General features: G+C 44.1%; 1 protein-coding gene across 1 annotated transcript in view; it reads left to right on the forward strand.

The window, feature by feature from the left end:
* LOC113932555 (induced myeloid leukemia cell differentiation protein Mcl-1 homolog) overlaps positions 1-21040 on the forward strand; it is an 83087-nt gene continuing 62047 nt past the window's right edge. Inside the window, 1 exon segment of the mRNA XM_035722213.1 lies at positions 1-4. Coding sequence (XP_035578106.1) covers positions 1-4 — 4 coding nt within the window.

The raw sequence follows: 21040 nt of genomic DNA on the forward strand, positions 1-21040 counted from the left end.
ATGCGTGAGTGGATGTACCTGCTACTTTCCATTTGTCCTTGCAGATCTGCTCTCCAACCTTCTCCTCCCTGCTCTGGACCCCAGAGGTTGACCTGTATGGACTGCATTCACGGGGTCCCTGTCCCTGTCTTCTGGGTTGAGTTCTGCCAATAGCAGGCACCACCAGATGGGAGAGTCGGAGCACAGTGATGTCGGGATGTTTATTCCTCCAGCTTCATCCCTGCAGTTCACCTGGAGGTGGCTGCATCCCTCAACTGAAGGCCACAGTCCCTGCCCTACAGCTGTCTTCATCCAGCTACCTTTGCCATAGCCTAAGGGTGACAGAAGCTCCTTGCTGTTACTAGCCCGGGGTTACCGTGTCTCCTTTGTTAGTTTATCAGAACTCTGCCAGGGACGCCTGGGTGGATTAGTCGGTTGGGCATCTGCCTTCAGCTCAGGTCATGATCCCAGAGTCCTGGGATTGAGCCCCGCATGGGGCTCCCTACTCAGCGGGAAGCCTGCTTCTCCCTCTCCCACTCCTCCTGCTTGTGCTCCCTCTCTCTCTCTGACAAATAAATAAAAAAAATCTTAACAAGGAACTCTGCCCACCCCTCTATCAACAGTTCCTTTACTAAATTTTCTTATTATTTCCTTGGTCAGTTTTACCAGCTGTCTCCCGAAAGCCCCTGGCTGAACAGTGAGGCAATCCAACAACTCACATCAGCACGAGCCACCACCACTCCTGGAGCTGAAAAGACAAAAGGGGGTGCTGCCAGAGCCCACGGGGCCCTGGTCACACCTGAGAGAAAATCTGGGCCAGGTCTTTCCCCTGGGCACTGGAGCCATGAAGGTGATTCAGAGGCAGAGAAAGAGAAGATAAATGCTCTGGCTTCTGCCTTCCTCCTGCCCTCCAATCTCAGGCCAGTGACTGTTACTGGTTCAACCCAGCTGGGAGTCAGCTCACAGGAGAGCCTGGAAAATGCAGGCTTTGGGGATCAGTGTCTGTGCTACAGCACAGGGCAGGTGAGGAGTGGGAAAGGACTCAGAGGCCCAGGCTTAGCACAGGAAGGAGAGGTTGTACTCGTAAGTAAGCAAACTTCTGAAAGGCTATTCGGAAGGACTCTTGAGAACATGCATTCGAAAAATTTCACAGTGTTTTCCAGAAAACAAACAAACAAACAAACACTTTTGTTTGTCAGTAGATTAAAATATTAAGGGTGCCTCTGTTTAACTTTTAGACTATGTTGGCAGAGTTCATTGACTAGGAAGACATTGATCTCTTTATCTGATAACAAAAGTAGAGGCAATCAAAAGAAAAGTAGATTAGGTTGGACTACGGCTTAATTAAGAACTTTTGCACATCAAAGGACACTATCAAGAGAGGGAAAGGGAAACCCATAGAATGGGAGAAAATATTTGCAAATCATATATCTGAAAAAGGGTCCATATCCAGAATATATGAAGAACTCCTACATCTCAACAATGACAAAAGAACAAACAACTCAATTGAAAAAACGGGCAAAGGACTCGAATAGACATTTCTCCAAAGAAGATATACAAATGGCTCATAAGCACATGCAAAGATGTTCATCATCACTAATCCTTAGAGAAGTTCAAAAGAAAGCCACAGGAACACCTGGCTGGCTCAGTCAATAGAGCATGTGACTCTTGATCTCAGGGTCATGAATTCCAGCCCCATGTTGGGTGTAGAGCCTATTTAAAACCAACCAACCAACCAACCAACCAACAAAAAACCCACACAGTAAGATAGTACTTTGTACCCAGTAGGATGGCAATTATAAGTAAATAACAAACAAACTCAAAATAACAAGTGTTGGTGAGGATATGGAGAAATCAGAACACTTGCACATTGCTGGTGAGTGTAGAAAATGGTACAGCCACTATGTAAAACAGTACGGAAGTTCCTCAACAAATTAAGGAATAGAAGTATATGATTCAGCAATTCTACTGGGTATATATACCCAAAGGAATGGAAAGCAGGGACTCACACAGATTATTTGTACACCCACGTGCAGGGCAGCATTATTCACACTAGCCAAAAGGTGGAAGCAACCCAAGTGTCCTTTGATGGACAAATGGATAAGCTAAAGGTAGTATATACATACAGTAGAGTATTAATCAGACTTAAAAAGGAAGGAAAGAAAAATGAGGCCAAGGAAGGAAATTCTGACATATGCTACAATATAGATGACACTTTTTTTTTAAGATTTTATTTTTCAGTCACCTCTACACCCAACATGGGGCTCAAACTTACAAACCCTGAGATCCAGAGTTGCTTGATCCACCAACTGAGCCAGCCAGGCGCCCCTAGGTGAAACTTGAAGATATCATCCAAGTGAAATAAGCCATATGCAAAAGGATGGATACTGTGTGACTCCACTTATATGAGGTACCTAGAATACTCAAATTCATAGAGATAGAAAGTAGAATGGTGGTTGTCAAGGGTGGATAGGGAGGGAGAGTCAGGGAGTTAATATTTAGTGGGTGGATTATTTAATGGGAGGATGAAAAGTTTCTGGAGGTGGATGGTGGTGATGGTAGCATGACAATGTGAATGTACTCAATGTCATAGGACTGCACACATAAATGATAAATTTTATGTTATGTATATTTTACCACAATTTTTAAAATGGTAAAAAGAGAGAGAAAGAAAGAACAAGTCATATGAACGAGTAGTGCTCTCTATTTAATAACTCTGCCTTCCTAAGATTAACAGCAAATGAAAATAACAATGTTTAATATTTTTTAAAAGATTTTTTATTTGTTTATTTGAGAGAGAGAGAGAGAAAAGAGGGAGGAGCAGAGGGCGAGGGACAAACAGACTCCCGGCCGAGCATGGAGCCGGATGCAGGGCTTGATCCCACAAACCCAAGCCGAAATCAAGAGTTGGATATTCAACTGACTGAGCCATCAAGGTGCCTCAGCCATCTCTAACTTTTACTTTTAATTTTCTTACTTTTTATTTTTTTCATCTTGCATAATGGAAACTTTTTTTTATTGTATTTTACTTTAATTCCTACATAGTTAACATGCAGTGTTATATTAGTTCAGGTGTACAATATATTGATTCAACAATTCAACAATACATTACTCAGTGCTGATCATGTTAAATGTACTCTTTAACCCCTTTATCTATTTCACCCGTCCCCCAGGCACCTCCCCTCTGGTGAGCATTAGTATGTTCTCTATAGTTCAGAGTCTGGTTTTGGTTTTGGTTTTTGATTTGTCTGTTTATTTGTTTGTTTGTTTTGTTTCTTAAATTCCACATATGAGTGAAATCATATGCTATTTGCCTTCCTCTGACTTATTTTGCTTAGCATTATACTCTTGAGATCCACCTGTGTTGTTGTAAATGGCAAGATTTCATTCTTTTTTATGGCTAAGTAATATTCCATTGTGTATATTACTATATACTCTATATATACCACATCTTCTTTTCCATTCATCTATTGGTGGGCACTTGGGCTGCTTCCATAACTCGGCTATTGTAAACAATGCTGCAATAAACATAGGGGTGCATATATCTTTTCGAATTAGTGTTTTCATATTCTTTGGGTAAATATCCAGCCGTGGAATTACAGGATCATACGGTAATTCTATTTTTAAATTTTTGAGGAAACTCCATACTGTTTTCCACAGTGGCTGCAACAGTTTGCATTCCCACCAGGACTGCACAAGGGTTCTTTTTTCTCCACGTCCTCTCTATTTTTTAAAATTAATTAGTAATTTAATTTTAAAAGTAATGAGTTAATAATTTTTCATATTTTACAGTTAAGTAAGCTCTATACCCAATGTGGGGCTCAAACTCATTACCCCAGGATCGAGAGTGAGCCAGCCAGGTGCCCCAATAGATTTTCTCATGTGTTATTTACAGAAATAGTTTTTAGATTAAAAATATTGCTAGCATCAGTCATGTCCATCAGAATAGAGTTTGGGAAAACTGTTGAAACCTAATTAACTGTATTCAAACTTTTTGGAAGAAAGAACATGTGAATAAGAGTGGTACTTTAGAGGCACCTGGATGGCTCAGTCCTTAAGAGTACGCAATGCTGGGCGCCTGGGTGCCTCAGTCGTTGAGCATCTGCCTTCGGCTCAGGTCATGATCCCAGGGTCCTGGGATCGAGCCCCACATCTGGCTTCCTACTCTGCGGGAAGCCTGCTTCTCCCTCTCTCGCTCCCCCTGCTTGCATCCCCTCTCTCGCTGTGTCCCTCTCTGTCAAATAAATAAATAAAATCTTAAAAAAAAAAGTACGCAATGCTTAATCTCTAGGTCATGAGTTCAGGCACCGCACTGGGCCTAGAATGTACTTTAAAAAAAAAAGAGTGGTAGTTTAGATTGATGTTATCTAATATGGTAGCCACTGGCCACTTGTGTCTATTGAGTACTTTGGAATGTGGCTGGTTTTCACTGAGACATGCTCTAAGTAAAATATGCACCAGCTTTCAAAGACTTATTACCTAAAAACAGAGTGTAAAATATCTCATTAATAATTTTTATATTGATTATATGAAGTGATATTTTACCTACATTGGGTTATGGCAAATATACTATTAAAATTAATTTGACTTGTTTCTCTTTCCTTTTTTTTAAAGGTGGCTAGTAGAAAGTTTAAAATTATATATATAGCTCAAATTATGTTTCTATTGGACAGTGCTGTGCTAGATAAAGGATAAGTATGTATCCTTGATTGAGCACTGTCTAAAGGATGCTGACACTGTATCTGGGCAGCTCTAAAGATACAAGCTTTCCCACGGGCATTGTTTAGTTCATCATAGTCTCTGCTAAGAATTCTCTCCCCGGGGCGCCTGGGTGGCTCAGATGGTTGAGCGTCTGCCTTCAGCTCAGGTCGTGATCCCGGGGTCCTGGGGTCGAGTCCCACATCAGGCTCCCTGCTCCTTGGGAGCCTGCTTCTCCCTCTGCTTCTCTCTCTCTCTCTGTCTCTCATGAATAAATAAATAAAATTAAAAAAAAAAAAAGAATTCTCTCCCCAGGCCTCCTCACAAGACCTAAAATTTCTACCTTTTGAGGCCCAAATCAATTTTTTTTTTTTTTTTTTTGAGAGAGAGATTGAGCTTCGCACGATCGGGGTGAGGGGCAGAGGGAGAGGGAGAGAGAATCTTAAGCAGGCTCCATGCCCAGTGTGGAGCCCAACTCAGGGCTCCAACTCATGACCCTCAGATTACGACCTGAGCTGAAATCAAGAGTCTGACACAGGGCACCTGGGTGGTTCAGTTGGTTAAGCGTCTGCCTTCAGCTCGGGTCGTGATCTCGGGGTCCTGGGATCGAGTCCCACATGGGGCTCTCTGCTCAGCGAGGAGTCTGGTTCTCCCTCTCCCTCTGCCCCTATCCTCTGCTTGTGCACGCTCTCTCTAAGAAGAAAAAAAAAAAAAGAGTCTGACACTTAACTGACTGAGCCACCCAGGCAGCACCCTCCCCTCCCAACCCCCTGGGGAAATCAACTCTTACATACAATTTATCTTTACTCTAAGACCTGAAGGAAATCTCCCTTTTCTGACCGATAGAATTATCTTAACCACTCATTTTGACATATAAATGCATTAAATCTTAATTCCCCAATCATATCAATGTAATTTTTTTTTAAAGATTTTATTTATTGGGGCGCCTGGGTGGCTCAGATGGTTAAGTGTCTGCCTTTGGCTCAGGTGATGATCCCAGGGTCCTGGGATGGAGTCCCGCATCGGGCTCCCGGCTCCTTGGGAGCCTGCTTCTCCCTCTGCCTATCTCTCTCTCTCTCTGTCTCTCATGAATAAATAAAAAATTTTAAAAAATCTTTAAAGATTTTATTTAATTATTTGACAGAGAGAGAGAAAGCCCCAAGTGGAGGTTGGCTGAGCTGTCTAACTCGGGGGGGGGGGGGTGGCAAAGGCAATATCAACCAGAGCTTTGTGGGGCATCATAACAGGTCTGGGTTTTATTCCACCTGCAATGCAAAGTCTTTGGAGGATTGTGAGAAAGGGAGAAACGTCATGTATGCTTTCAGATCACTCAGGCTGCCATTTATGGGTAGAAGTGGGAGAGGTAGAGACATTGGTTAGTAGGCTGTTGGAGTAGAGACAACAGTAGCTTGAACTGACCTATCAAGTACACATGGTGGGAAGTGATCACACTTTAATATAATGTTATGGGATATTGGAGCTAAAGCACACAGGCTTACATGAGGGATAGGATGTGGGGTGTGATGTAAAAAAATTAAGATATTTCTCAACGTTTGACCTGAGCAACCAGTGTATGATGATACCATTTATTGGTAAAGGAAAGACTTGGGAGGAGGCAAATTTGGGTGAAAAGTTCTGTTCTGACCATGTTAAATCCAAGATGTGTTTGAGATCTCCAAGGAGAGATGCAAGCTGGGAGCTGGATATATAAGAATGTGGCCTGAAGCTGCAAATTCAAGAGTCATCAGCTTAAAGATGGTGCTTGAAGGGTAAGTGTGAAATCAGTGTTAGAAATAAGTATCTCAACAAAAAGGAAAGTTATGTATTTTCAACTGCAATTAGGCAAACTTAAAAAACCCATGAATCATCCATCTTAAAGGCCTTTACACATCCCTAGAAGCCCCCTTCAAAATCACCAAGTATGCAACTCTTGCTCTTGGTATTCTAATTAAACCTGCCTTAGAATCTCAAGCACCACTCACAACAAGCAAAAAGCCTTGTATCATCATTGGTGAAAAAGACCTTCTCTGATGTATTTGCATCACATCAGTGCTGCTTTCTGGTTTTTAGAAAAATTACCATTGTGCAATATTGAGACCACCCTACAGTTTAGAGGGGCTTTTCCAGATTTGCCTTGGGGAAGTAACCAGTTGATGCTGTCTCCGTGGGGAAACAAAGTATACCCTTTGGGAAAGCAACCTGCTGCTTACAAGTTAAGAAATGCCACTGCATGCTTTTAACCAGCCCCAACCCCTAACTGCAAGAAGTTTATAATGTAATAATAACAGTAGTCGTGCTAGTTAGCATTATTTTCTAAGCATCTACCACATGCCAGGCACTTTATAGACAGAATTCTAACCTTCACACAGTCTTGATGGACAGGTATTATTCTCCCCATTTTACAGATGAAAATATCAAGCCTCAGAAAGATTGTGCATCTGGCTAAAGAAGCAGGTCTGCCTTTCCTTAGACTTTTTCAACAAGCCTAATTATTCAGGAAGCCTTATTCTACATAGGTGCATTTCACTTAGCTTTCGCATTTGCTCGCCTAAAAGTAGAAACCCTGTCATTCTTTTTTTCTTTTCTTTCTTTCTTTCTTTTTCTTTTTTTTTTGAATTGACCATGGTTTCCAGCTTATAATGGGTACTCAAATATTTACTGAAAGAATAAACTAGAGACACAGATATGACTACCCAAAAAACAACAGATTCATTAAAGGGGTAGCATGGAATTCTAAGAGTCCTGGAATATCACTTAGTCTAGAGGTCATTACCTTGCAGGCCCCAGGTGATGGATGGCCTCAGGAGTGTTGTGAGTGAGTGGCTTTCAGATTCTGCAATAAAAACAAAACAAAACAGAGATAATTCGTTAGATTACTCCTTTCTGCCCGTGGACGCCGCCGAGTAAGCATCGTTAAAGTCTCCCCTCCCACCGCCCTCATGTCTAAGTCAGAGTCTCCCAAAGAGCCTGAACAGCTGCAGAAACTCTTCATCGGAGGTTTGAGCTTTGAAACAACCGATGAGAGTCTGAGGAGCCATTTTGAGCAACGGGGAACGCTTACGGACTGTGTGGTAATGAAAGATCCAAACACCAAGCGCTCCAGAGGCTTTGGGTTTGTCACGTATGCCGCTGTGGAGGAGGTGGATGCGGCCATGAGCGCAAGGCCACACAAGGTGGATGGAAGAGTTGTGGAACCAAAGAGGGCTGTCTCAAGAGAAGGTTCTCAAAGACCTGGTGCCCACTTAACTGTGAGAAAGATTTTTGTTTGTGGCCTTAAAGAAGGCACTGAAGATCTTCTAAGAGATTATTTTGAACAGTATGGGAAAATTGAAATGATCGAGATCATGACTGACCGAGGCAGTGGCAAAAAGAGAAGTTTTGCTTTCGTAACATTTGATGCCCATGACTCTGTAGACAAGATTGTCATTCAAAAATACCATACTGTGAATGGCCACACCTGTGAAGTAAGGAAAGCCCTCTCTAAGCAAGAGATGGCTAGTGCTTCATCCAGCCTAAGAGGTCGAAGTGGTTCTGGAAACTTTGGTGCTGGTCGTGGAGGTGGTTTTGGTGGGAATGACGACTTTGGTCGTGGAGGGAACTTCAGTGGTCGAGGTGGCTTTGGTGGCAGTCGAGGCGGTGGTGGATAAGGTGGCAGTGGGGATGGTACAATGGATTTGGTAATGATGGAAGCAACTTTGGAGGTGCCGCAAGCTATAATGATTTTGGCAGTTACAACAATCAATCCTCAAACCTTGGACCCATGAAAGGAGGAAATTTTGGAGGCAGAAGCTCTGGCCCCTATGGTGGTCCAGGAGGCCAATACTTTGCCAAACCACGAAACCAAGGTGGCTATGGTGGTTCCAGCAGCAGCAGTAGCTACGGCGGTGGCAGAAGGTTTTAATTACTGCCAGGAAACAAAGCTTAGCAGGAGAGGAGAGGGACAGGGAAGCTACAGGTTACAGAGATTTGTGAACTCAGCCAAGCACAGTGGTGGCAGGCCCGAGCTGCTACAAAGAAGACATGTTTTAGACAATCCTCATGTGTATGGGCAAAAAATTCAAGGACTGTATTTGTGACTAACTGTATAACAGGTTATTTTAGTTTCTGTTCTGTGGAAAGTGTAAAGCATTCCAACAAAGGGTTTTAATGTAGTTTTTTTTTTTTGCACCCATGCTGTTGATTGCTAAATGTAATAGTCTGATCATGACGTTGAATAAATGTGTCTTTTTAAAAGACAAAACAAAACAAAAAAACACAAAAGAGTGCCTGGGTGACTCAGTCGGTTAAGCATCTGCCTTTGGCTCAGGTCATAATCCCAGGGTCCTGGGATGGAGCCCTGCCTCAGGCTTCCTGCTTAGCGGGGAGCCTGCTTCTCCCTCTCCTGTTCCCCCTGCTTGTGCTTGCTCTCTCTCTCTCTCTCTCTCTCTCTCTCTCGGTGTCAAATAAATAAATCAAATCTTAAAAAAACTACAAAAACCACCAAGTTATATTAGTTCTCAACATTCCAAACATTGGGAAATTGCGAACAAGAATTCAGATTTTTTTTCTTCTCTTGAAATCTGACAACACTGGACCCACATTCCTACAGGTTAACAAGGAGAGAGGGGCTGAGTAGGGGCTGCTCTTAAGCGCATTTAGATTTCCATTTAGATTTCCATCTAGGCTCGTGAAGGCATTTAAATTTGAACCTCAACTGTCAAACTCCCTTGTTATAGAAGCAAGAAAAATGAGGCCCTGTGTAGCATAGTGACTTGCTATAAGGGATCCAGGGACCTTCACTCCATGCCTTTTCCCACACCCTGCTGCCCAGGATATGCAGCATTGTAAAAGATCCGTGTTTGTCATGACTGTGCATAAACACACAGCTACAAAGGTGAGAGTATATTTTCAAGATGAGGAGAACGACTAAAAATATAGATTGGGTTTATTTTTAAAAATCTTGTCAGTTAAAAAATCACAAAATTTCTATTGCCCTTGGTCACAAAGTCGGCCTTTTTTTTAATGTTTTTTAAGTAATCTCTACAACCCAAGATGGGGATCAAACTCATGACCCAGAGATCAAGAGTGACATTCTCTCCCGACTGAGCCAGCCAGTCACCCCAAAGTTGGCCTATTCAAATCTGGAACTCTTCTTCGTATTCGTTAAGGAAATAATAAATCCCGGTTAATATTTATTCCAATTTGGAGCCAGCCTTGGTTTCACTTTCTAAATCACTCAGTAGTGATCTGGTGAGATGGTGAGGAAAGAATGAAATTAGACATTGGAGGGTGGGAGAGTAAGAACCAGTTGGTTTACAAGGGGGCCTCCAGGGACTATATTACATAAAGTGGTGCTTAATAATCTGGTGAACAGCACACCTCCAGAACCATGTCCAAATGTTAATTAAAATGTTTCTTCCTGCCTACCTCATTCTGTAGGGCCCCCTTAAGGTGCTCATTGAATTTAATTCCTCTCCCCCTGCTGTTCTCCCTTCCCCCAGCCAGGGCATCCACCGATGGGGGAGGGGGGCGAGGGAGTGCCACAGAGAACCGGAAAGACAAAAGCAAGAACCTCTGGACCCAATTCAGTAAATCATTGATCTGTAAGTCAGAAATACTTCAGATGTGTTTTTTGCACCCAAAGGTCAGTACTGGTCACATTTTTTTAAAAAGATTTTATTTATTTATTTATTTTTGAGAGAGAGAGAGAGAGAGAGAGAGAGAGCACATGCGAGTGAACATAAGCAAGGGGAAGGAGCCGAGAGAGAGAGAGAGAGAGAGAGAGAGAGAAAAGGAGAAGCAGACTCCCCACCGAGCAGGGAGTCAGATCCCAGGACCCTGAGATCATGACCTGAGCCAAAGGCAGATGCTTAACCGACTGAACCCCTCAGACCCCCCAGTGCTTGTCACATTTTAATGTGCTTTCCAGTCACTGGGGATCCTGTGAAAGTGCAGAAGGCTTCAGCAAGTCTGGGCTGGGGCCTGAGACTCTACATTTCTAACCAGCTCCCAGGCCATGCTGAAGCTGCAGGTCCAGGGAGCACGTTCTTGGGCCTCAAGGCCCTAGAGTAAGACCACTGGTCCTCAGACTTGCCCACCTGAGTCACCCGGGGGATCTGGAAGAAGTACTGATGTCTGGGTCTCCCCCACCAGATCCTGATTTAATTTGTGTGGGTGAAGCCTGGGCATTAGGATTTTCCATGGCTTCCCAGGAGCTTCTAGTACAATGCTCAGTTTGAGAAGCAATGCCCCAGGCTACAGCAGTGTGGTTTGCCAACTTTAGCATACCTCAGGGTCACCAGAAGGGTTTGTAAAGACACACACATTGCTAGGCCCCACCCTGCGGGATTTTAGTTGGTCTGGGTGAGGCCTGAGAATTCCCACTTCTAACCAAGTGCTGCTGATTCCGCTGGTCTGGGGAATCACACTTGGAGGACCACTGCCCGTGGGCCAGGAAAGAGAGAACACAGAGACGAGTCCTGGGGAGGCACTGATCTTCACTTAAGCACTTAAGTCAGCATAAATTACCAGAGCTTGGAAGCTATGTTGGCTGTGTTCATCTTGTCACCTGGAAAGGACTGTACACCATTTACAGCCACTGCATGAACCTGCTTTATGTCAGCACTCCAACCTGTCCATGTCGTGTGGACAACCCCCTTTGTGATGGTTCGGGCCAGTTGTAGCCCCTCTAGAATAGAAGCTGGTGGCCTCCTCGTCTGTCCCCAGAGAGGTGGTGCTGATGGTGAGAGTGAATGCCTGGCCCTGGGCAAGCTGGAGATTTCCCACCAAGTCTGGATGGTGGTAGAACATCCAAACTCGCTTTGGTTAAAGTCCATGATTCCATTCCAGAGGTGCTTTTGCGGCTCTGCTTCTTAGGCAAAGGGGGGAAGAGCTCAGCTGTAACCACAGGGACATTGAGAAGTGGTAGAAGGAGTAAGAATTCTTATGGGAACCAGATGGAAGAATGTTCAACATCCAGGGCCGTTCCCGAAAATACTGAGCTCCTTACTCCAAAGAGTTATTTTCCAAATCCATATAAAGTTTCTGCCAGCTTTTAATTCTTTTTTTTTTTTTTACATTAAAAAAAGAAAGAAGCAGGACACCTGGGTGGCTCAGTCAGTTAAGTGTCTGCCTGCAGCTCAGGTCACGATCCCAGGGTCGTGGGATCCAGTCCCATATAGGGCTCCTTGCTCGGCGGGGAGCCTGCTTTTCCCTCTGCCTGCCAGTCTCCCTGCTTGTTCTCTCTCTCTCCCTCTCTCTCTGACAAATAAATAAATAAAATCTTAAAAGAAAGGAAGGAAGAAAGAAAGAAAGAAAGAAAGAAGAAAGAAAGAAAGAAAGAAAGAAAGAAAGAAAGAAAGAAAGAAAGAAAGAAAGAAAGAAAGAAAGAAAGGAAGAAAGAAAGAAAACGCATGCTACAGCTAAGCAAGCATTAAGACAAAGCAGAGGTAAGGCCTAGCAGCTCTTTTTAAATATTCACTTTTATCTTCCCCAAAGAAAATTCCTTTACTTACCTATTTATTTTCTTTCAGGGACATTTTCTTTTTTTTTTTTTTTAAGATTTTATTTATTTATTTATTAGAGAGCGAGCGAGAGAGAAACAGCACCAGAGGGGAGAGGGTCAGAGGGAGAAGCAGCCTCCCCGCTGAGCCAGGAGCCCCATGTGGGACTCGATCCCAGGACTCTGGGATCATGACTTGAGCTGAAGGCAGTCACTTAACCAACTGAGCCACCCAGGCGCCTTTTCATAATCAGTAGTTTGAGTTAAGTAGCATTTTTTAAACTGAAAAAATTTTGATATATAACATTATGTAAATTTCAGGTGTACAACATGTTGATTTGATACATTTATGTATTGTCATTTGATTGCCACTGTACTGATAATTAGCACCTCTATTATATCACATAATTATTTCCTTTTAGTGGTTGGAATAATTAAGATCTAGTCTCTTCGCTGGGGCCTCTGGCTGGCTCAGTCAGTGGAGGAAATGACTCTCGAACTCCTATTCAAGCCCCACGTTGGGTGTGGAGTTTACTTAAAAATAAAATCTTAGGGCTCCTGGGTGCCTCAGATGGTTAAGCATCTGCCTTCGGCTCAGGTCATGATCCCAGGGTCCTGGGATCGAGTCCCGCATCAGGCTCCCTGCTCCTTGGGAGTCTGCTTCTCCCTCTTCTTTTCTCTCTCTCTCTCTCTCTCTCTCTCTCTCTCCCTCTGTCTCTCATGAATAAATAAATAAAGTCTTTAAAAAAATAAAAATAAAATCTTTAAAAATAATAATAAAATAAAATCTTAAAAAAAAAGGATCTAGTCTCTTGGCAATTTTGATGATCAGGATGCAGTACTGTGGTCTATATTCACTATACAATTACTATGCATTAGATCTCTAGGACTTATTTATTACCTGTTGCAAGTTTGTTTAATCCTTACAGAAAAATAACCCTGGAGATGTGGGAAACTTGACATTTATTAAGCACCTTCTAGGTCTCAGGGAGTCCACAAACTTCTTCGCATTCATTAGCTCATGTATTGTGGTAGAAAACTCTGCACTGGGATTATAACTGTTTGGAATTTTTTTGGAAAAAAAATTTTTTAAGCAAAATAGTCTATTCGGATAAAGCATTCTCACAGAGAAAATATATAGACACTAAAGCAGCCTGTAGAGCTCTGAATGTATGTGGGCCATTAAGCCATAGAAACTTTCTAGACCTTGCATGGTGGCTATTAAAACTCCTGCTGAGAGCTAGTGATTTAATTACACCGCAAAGTTTTAGCTATTGCTTCTAATGGTTTTACCAGACCAATGGGGGATCCCGGCAGGGTTAGTGGGTAGTAAGGTTAATTTTTGCCTGCTGGCAGAGACTTTAAGTATTTTTGTTTTGGTTTGTTTTGACATATGTACACCATAAATTATATACCAAAATAAAGTCATATATTAGGCAAGGGACCATCATTTTTTTTTCCTCCAAAATACTGTATTAAATAGTGGCCTTGAAAATAACTATGTTTGGGAGTACCTGACTGGCTCAATCGGTGGAGCATGTGACCCTTGATCTCAGGGTGGTGAGTTTGAGCCCCACACTGCGTATAGAGATTACTTAAAAAAAAAAAAAAAAAGACTATGTTTGTCCATTTAGTAGGTATGTTTTGAACCTACTGTATGCCAGGCACTGGGTTTACAATGGTAAACAAAATAGACATAATCCCTGCCCTCAAAGAGCTTTATCCCAGGACCTTGACACCATGACCTGAGCCAAAACCAAGAGCCAGACATTCAACTGAGTCACCCAGGTGCCCCTCTCAAGTCATACACACGAGAGAAGAATAACAGGAAGATAACTTATACTGGAGGTCCAGGGACAGTGACTTTAGCTGGGCCTTAGAGGATAAGACAAAAAGAGCCAGGTGAGGAGTTGGGGGGAGGGGGGAGAACATTTCAGCTTGACGTGAAATGTCCTTGAGGTAGGAAAGAACTTGGGAACTTCTGGGAACTTAAAGAAGAGTGTGTAGGACAGACAGGGTCTTAGTCAGGATTCTCCAGGGAAAGAAAACCCACAGGAGAGAGAAAGAGAGAGAGAGAAAGGGAATTGGCTCGTGTGATTATGGAGGCTAAATCCCACAATCTGCTGGAAGCCCAGGAAGGCCAGTGGTGTAGTTCCAGTCCAAACTTGAAGGTCTGAGAACCAATGGAACCAGTGGTTGTAAGTTCTGAGTCTGAAGGCTCATGACCCAGGAGTGCTGGTGGTGCAGGTGCCCATCCAGAGGCACGGGAAGACAGGTGTGCCAGCATCTATACTCAGGCAGGGATGGAGAATTCCCTCTTCCTCAGGCTTTTTGTTCTATTCAGGTCTTCAACAGATTGGCTGAGGCCCACCCACATCGGGGAGGGCAATCTGCTTCACTCAGTCTACTGATCCAAATGCTAATCTCCTTCCAAAACAACTTCCCGGGTTCACCCAGAGCGATGTTCAACCAGGTGTCTGTCTGGACATCTCAGGGCCCAGCTCAAGATACCACATAAATTCACCATCACAGAAGGCGATGGCCAGAAGAGGCAAGAGAGGAATGCAGGGATGTGTGGTTTGTATCGGGTCAACTCGATTAAGTTGGAAATATGTTTCCTAGGATCCTCTTCCCTGTTCAGTTTGGCCAGAAGAGGCAAGAGCAGGTGCACCAGCATCCATGCCTGGAAGTCACTGTGGTCAGACACAGTGATAGACAAGAAGATGCAGGGGATGCCTGCAGGTTCCACGTGTCTGCTCTCCTCGGCTCTGCATCCAGCTCTTTTCCTGCCTGCTGACCCTGCTGACCAACAGCTGTCCCTGTCCCACCTCCAGATGCTTGGTGGCAGTAGCTACATAGAGGCACCGCCTGCCAGAGAGCCTTCCCTTGGCTGTTCCATTATGGTGGCCAAACACGCTTGGCTGCTTAGACGGACTGGTGAAGTGCTTCCTTTGACCCTCTAGCTTCCCTCCTGGATCGTCCCTTTCCTAGCTCCTGTTTCACCTCTGTAAGGTCTAAATCCTAGAAGAAATCTCTTATCCCATAACCTACAGTGTTTCTGTGTTGAATCCTGACTGATACAGCGGACCAGACCATGGAAGCCACGGTAAAGAGCAAGAGAGGCTATTAAGGGCCCCTGAGCCAGGCAGCTGGCCTCCAGCTGTGGGGGGGGGGGCTCCTTTGACTACAGCCAAGATTCAAGTACCCCAGGATTCTTTTTTTAAGATTTTGTGTATTTATTTATTTGACAGAGAGAGTGAGAGAGCACAAGCAGGGGGAACGGCAGGCAGAGGCAGATGGAGAGGGAGAAGCAGGGAGCCCAATGTGGGGCTCAATCCCAGGACCCTGGGATCGTGACCCAAGCCAAAGGCAGTTGGTTAACCAACTGAACCACCCAGGCGTCCCAAGTACCCCAGGATTTTAAACAGACCAGGGCACTTGGCAGAAAAAGCTACAAGCCGACTCTTTCCCACATCTGCCCCCTGGCTAGTTGCCTCTGCGTTCTGACTTCGTTGGCAATGGTCATTAATGATTTTGCTCCTCACTCCGGGCAAGAAGAGGTGTTTTTCTCTAACAGGTAGAAGGATTAATGAGCAAGAGAAAGACTCCCGTCCTTTATGGCAGTGTTTAGAGGCAACAGCTTTGGGGCAGGAACAGGAACAGGAACAGGTTAAATGAATTGACTTTTGGACCCAGAGCAGTTGGAAATCTGCCCTCCTCCAGTGTGTATTGGATGGGGCTCCAGGGATTAGTACGTGTAATTGGCTGAAGGAGGGAACAGCGCCTACACTTCATAATCAACTGGAGCGCTTTAAAAATATACACATGCTCCACGGCAGACCATGTAAATCCGATCTCTGGGGGTAGGATTTTTGTTGTTGTTGTTGTTGTTTAGTCCAAAGTGATTTCTCTGAGGCCTTTTTTAGTCCAAAGTGATTCCCAAGAATAGCCAGAGCTGAGAACCCATGCAACCAGAGTGAAGAGGTTGCAAACAAGGGGACCTGTGGGCCATATCTGATCCAGGATATGCTTGGAATATCATGGATATTATTTTTTTTTAAAGGTTTTATTTATTTATTTGAGAGAGAGAGAGAGAACGAGAGATAGAAAGCACGAGAAGGAAGAGGGTCAGAGGGAGAAGCAGACTCCCTGCTGAGCAGGGAGCCCGATGCGGGACTCGATCCCGGGACTCCAGGATCATGACCTGAGCCGAAGGCAGTCGCTTAACCAACTGAGCCACCCAGGCGCCCTTCATGGATATTATTTTTGATAGACAGTCTTTTCTTTCCGGAATCTAAGGAGTTTTTTTTTTTTTAAAGATTTATTCACTTATTGGGGCGCCTGGGTGGCTCTCTAGAAAGGAGAGAATAAATTGTACTCAATAGGAGAGTGAGACTGGGAATCACCTTGTGAGATTGATAGTTTTCCAATGAATAACAGAAAAAGAACCAGGGGCGCCTAGGTGACTCAGCCAGTTAAGCATCCAACTCTTGGTTTCAGCTCAGGTCATGATCTCAGGGTCAGGAGATCAAGCCTCCCCATCAGGCTCCATGCTCAGCACCAAGTCTGCTAAAGATTCTCTCTCTCCCCCTCTTCCTCTGCCCCTAACCCCCCATCCCCTGCTTGCACGCACTTGCTCTCTCTCTCTCAAAAAAAAAGAAAAGAAAAAGAAAAAGAAAAAGAAGCAGTCATTTGACTCAAAAAAAAAAGTTCATTGCTATTGCTTTAACACGGTTACATTATGGCATTAAAGTCACTTTGCAATCATTCAAACTGAGTTATTGTTCTACATTAGATATCTTTTAAATGTGAACACTGTGACATTTATCAAATACAAAATCACCTTTTTACTTGTCATTATTTAACTACTGGCTTTGTTATCATGTACAAGCCTTTGAAAGGATAACCCATTTCACGTAAATAATAATTGAGTTTGTTGAGACAGTGAACCTACCAAACTGAGTGAAAGCTGTCTTTTCTATGATATCACTGTGTATTTTATATTTGAAACTTATTAATTATCCAGGAACTGATATTTTCATTAAAAAAATGAATTTTCTTTCCTTTTTTTTATAAAGCTTTTATTTATTTATTTGACAGAGAGAGACACAGCAAGAGAGGGAACACAAGCAGGGAGAGTGGGAGAGGGAGAAGCAGACTCCCCACTGAGCAGGGAGCCTGATGTGACAGGAGCTCAATCCCAGGACCCTGAGATCATGACCTAAGCCGAAGGCAGACGCTTAACCAACTGAGCCACCCAGGTGCCCCTAGCATTTGCCATTTTAACCATTTTAAAGTGTACAATTGTGTGGCATAAAGGACATTCACAATGTTGTGCAGCCATAACCACTACCTAGTTCCAGAACTTTTTCACCATCCCCAAAAGAAACCTGGTACCCATTAAGCAGTCACTTCCCATGTTTCCCCTCACCCCAGCCCCTGGCAACAGCTAATCTGCTTTCTCTGTCTATGAATTTGCCTATTCTGGACATTTCATTTAAGTGGAGTATGTGGTTTTTTGCATCTGGCTTCTTCCACTAAGCATAATGTTTTCAAGGTTCATCCATGTCGTCTTGTTGATTAGCACCCCATTCCTTGTCGGGGCTGAATAATATTTCATTGTATGGATATCCCATATTTTGTTCATTCATCTATTGATAAGACAGCTGAGTTGTTCCCACTTTGGGTCTGTTGTAAATAGCTCTGTGATAAACATTTATGTACACGTTTTTGTTTGAAAACCTATCAGAGTTCTAAGATCAAGATGCTTTGAGACATGGCTGAGTGTCCCTGAAAAATATGAACCAGTTGAAAAGGACAGTAAAAGGACTGAGGACTTGGATGTAAGGGTCTTGATAGTGGATTTGTTTGCTTGCTTAGTGCCTGTCTCAGCTCCTTGAGGGCCAGGACTATAGCTGGTAGGTTCATTGCCACATCTTGATAGACAGAATAGATGATGAACAATGGCCAGATCTTATATAAAAGCAGAACTCTGGGGCGCCTGGGTGGCTCAGATGGTTAAGCATCTGCCTTTGGTTCAGGTCATGATCTCCGGGTCCTGGGTCCTGGGATCGAGCCCCGAGTCAGGCTCCTCGCTCAGCAGGGAGTGTGCTTCTCCCTCTCCCTCTGCCTCTACCCTTCTCATGCCCTCTTTCTCTGTCTCAAATGAATAAATTTTAAAAAATCTTTAGGAAAAAAAATAGAACTCGGGCCCTCAGTCTGCAGCCCAGTGTCTACAGTAACCAGCCTGGGAGCCACACAACAGCCCTAGTAACAACTGGCCCTAAAAGGCCAGGATTTGATTAGTCACTGACAGCTTCCCTATGTGGTGTCCCTGCTTCTATCTTAGGACCAACTAGAGAAAGCCAAAGGTAGAGAAAGCCTCACCAATCACATAGGATGCCCTGCTTCTAGTTAGCCCACTTCTGACTTCTTCATGCCAATAGCCTCCAATGGGGGCACACCTGGATCCTTCCCTCTTTATTTTTCTTAATAAAGTTTTTACAATTTTTTTCATTTTTATTTTTTAAGTAGGCTCCACACCCAACATGGGCCTTGAACTCACAACCCCGAGATCAAGAGTCGCATGCTCCACCGACTGAGCCAACCAGGTGCTCCCCCCGCCAACTTTTTTTTTTTTTTTTTAACAATAAAGCTTTCCCACTCCTCTGTCTGCCTTTGACTCTCTGCCAAAACGCATATAATGGGGGCCGACTCCCTTGGTATATAGCCAGCTCTGAGTATATAGCATCTATTTGTTCTCCTTTGGATAGTCTTTGTCTATTTCCACAACCTCCATCCCCTGGGCGGGGCCATTGATGGTGTGAGCACACGCTGCTGAGGAGGGGCCAGTGTGGTCCTTCTACAGTCCCCCGCTGGGACACTCAGGCCCACAGCACACTCTCTGGTCTTAGCCCAGCCACACTCTCTCTCTAGACCTCTACACCTGCCCATGGAGTGGCCAGCTCACCGTCTCTACCAGGACATGCACAGGTCCCCTGGGATTAAACCTGTCCCAGACTTACGGGTGACCTCCTCTGTTCCTCTCGCAGCTCTTCACCTAGTTTCCACACCCAGGATCACCCCAGAGCCCTGCCTGGAAGGTAGGAGTCAGCCTACCTCCTCCCGCTTGTTCTCCCCAACCCCGCATCGGGCTCCCTGCTTGGCAGGGAGCCTGCTTCTCCCTCTCCCACTCCCCCTGCTTGTGTTCCCTCTCTCGCTGTGTCTCTCTCTGTCAAATAAATAAATTAAATCTTAAAAAAAATAAAAAGTGCAAAGTGCTACACAGGGCCACAGCCATGCCAAGCCCTTCGCAGTTAAAAAAAAAAAAAAAAAAAGTCCTGTTGGTTCTACTCCAGAATGCCCAGTGAATCCATCCCCTTCCCCTGGCTCCATTCCCGGGTCATTCCTTCATTGCAGCAAGAGCTCAGAACTGGTCTAGCTGCCTTCAGTGTGGGCTCCTCCAAAACAGCCAGGGGACATTTTCCCAAACAACCTATTTCTGCCTTGGAGACTGCTCTGCATAGCAGCCTCCTGGTCACCATCATGTTCTAAACTCTAGAAAGAGGCTTTCTGGAGCCCCCAGACCTGGTCCCTGCCCACCTTTCCAGCTGTAAACCTGGTACAACCTGTATTCTAACAGTGTACACTCAATAGCACGCGCCGCCCTCCCCGCCAGACCCCGCCGTTGCCTCTGCCTCTTCCTCCCCATGCGTTGGCAGGTGGCTTCTCTTTTTTCAAGTTTCAGTGACTCACAGCCTCAGTGGTGAAGCTGCCTTGCTGCTGCCACTATCATTCTGACACCAGATCATTTCGGGCTCATGGCACGAGGATGAGATTTGCTGGTTAGTCCCCTTCCTTCCCCTCAGTGTCTCAGTTCCTTGAAGGCAGGAATTTTTGTTTTTTACCTTTGTGGTCTCAGAACCAAACCTAATGCCTGGCACTTGACAGATATCAAAATGTCAATATTTGTTGAGCAAATATTTGCTAAAGCAAAGAGCTGTATTGGGGCTGGATTACCCAACTGGGATTAGTACCAATAGCCAAAGAGGGGAACCCCCACCCCCGCAAAGAATTTGATATTTGATAGTTGGATAAAAGCAATGAACTTGTCATTCTGCGAAAACAGAAGAAAGGAGAACTTTGTGTACTTCCTTACATTCCTTTTGCTGCCTAGAGGTTTTCCCCCTCTATTACTATGGTCCCAATTTTATTTGTAATAACTGACACATGAAACTTGCTTTTTTTTTTTTTTTCCATTGCAAAAGGTTTATCAAGAAAATAAGAAAGAAAAAAGACTCAGGCAGCAGGAGCCAGGAGTGGCCATGACCTCCTGGGGAGGCCAGGAAACTTGCTTTTGAATACATTTTAGGAATATCAAGGATGAACAATTACAAAACATATTAGTTTTTTTTTTTTTAGGACCCATGGAAGAGACTTCTTTCTTATTTTCTTCCCATCCTTCCAGAAAACATCTTACCCTCGGGGCACCCGGGTGGCTCAGTTGGTTAAGAGTCTGCCTTCTGCTCAGGTCATGGGTTCAAGCCCTGCATGGGGCTCTCTGCTCAGCAGGAAGCCTGCTTCTCCCTCCCCCTCGGCTTGCCGCTCCCCCCTGCTTGTGCTCTCTCTCTTTCTGTCACATAAATAAATAAAATCTTAAAATAAAAATCTTACCCTCTATTAAATAAATTTTTATTTTTCTTAAGATTTTAATTTTAATTAATTTTTTAAATCTTTTTAACTTTTTAAGAAGATTTTTTTTGTTTTAATTTGAGAGACAGAGTGAGCGAGAGAGAGAGAAAGAGCACGAGTTTGGGGAGGGGCAGAGGGAGAGGGAGAAGCAGATTCCCCACTGAGTAGGGAGCCTGGATGCTGAGGCTAGGA

This window comes from Zalophus californianus, chromosome 10 (genome assembly GCF_009762305.2).
Source record: "Zalophus californianus isolate mZalCal1 chromosome 10, mZalCal1.pri.v2, whole genome shotgun sequence".
NCBI classification, from domain to species: Eukaryota; Metazoa; Chordata; class Mammalia; order Carnivora; family Otariidae; genus Zalophus; species Zalophus californianus.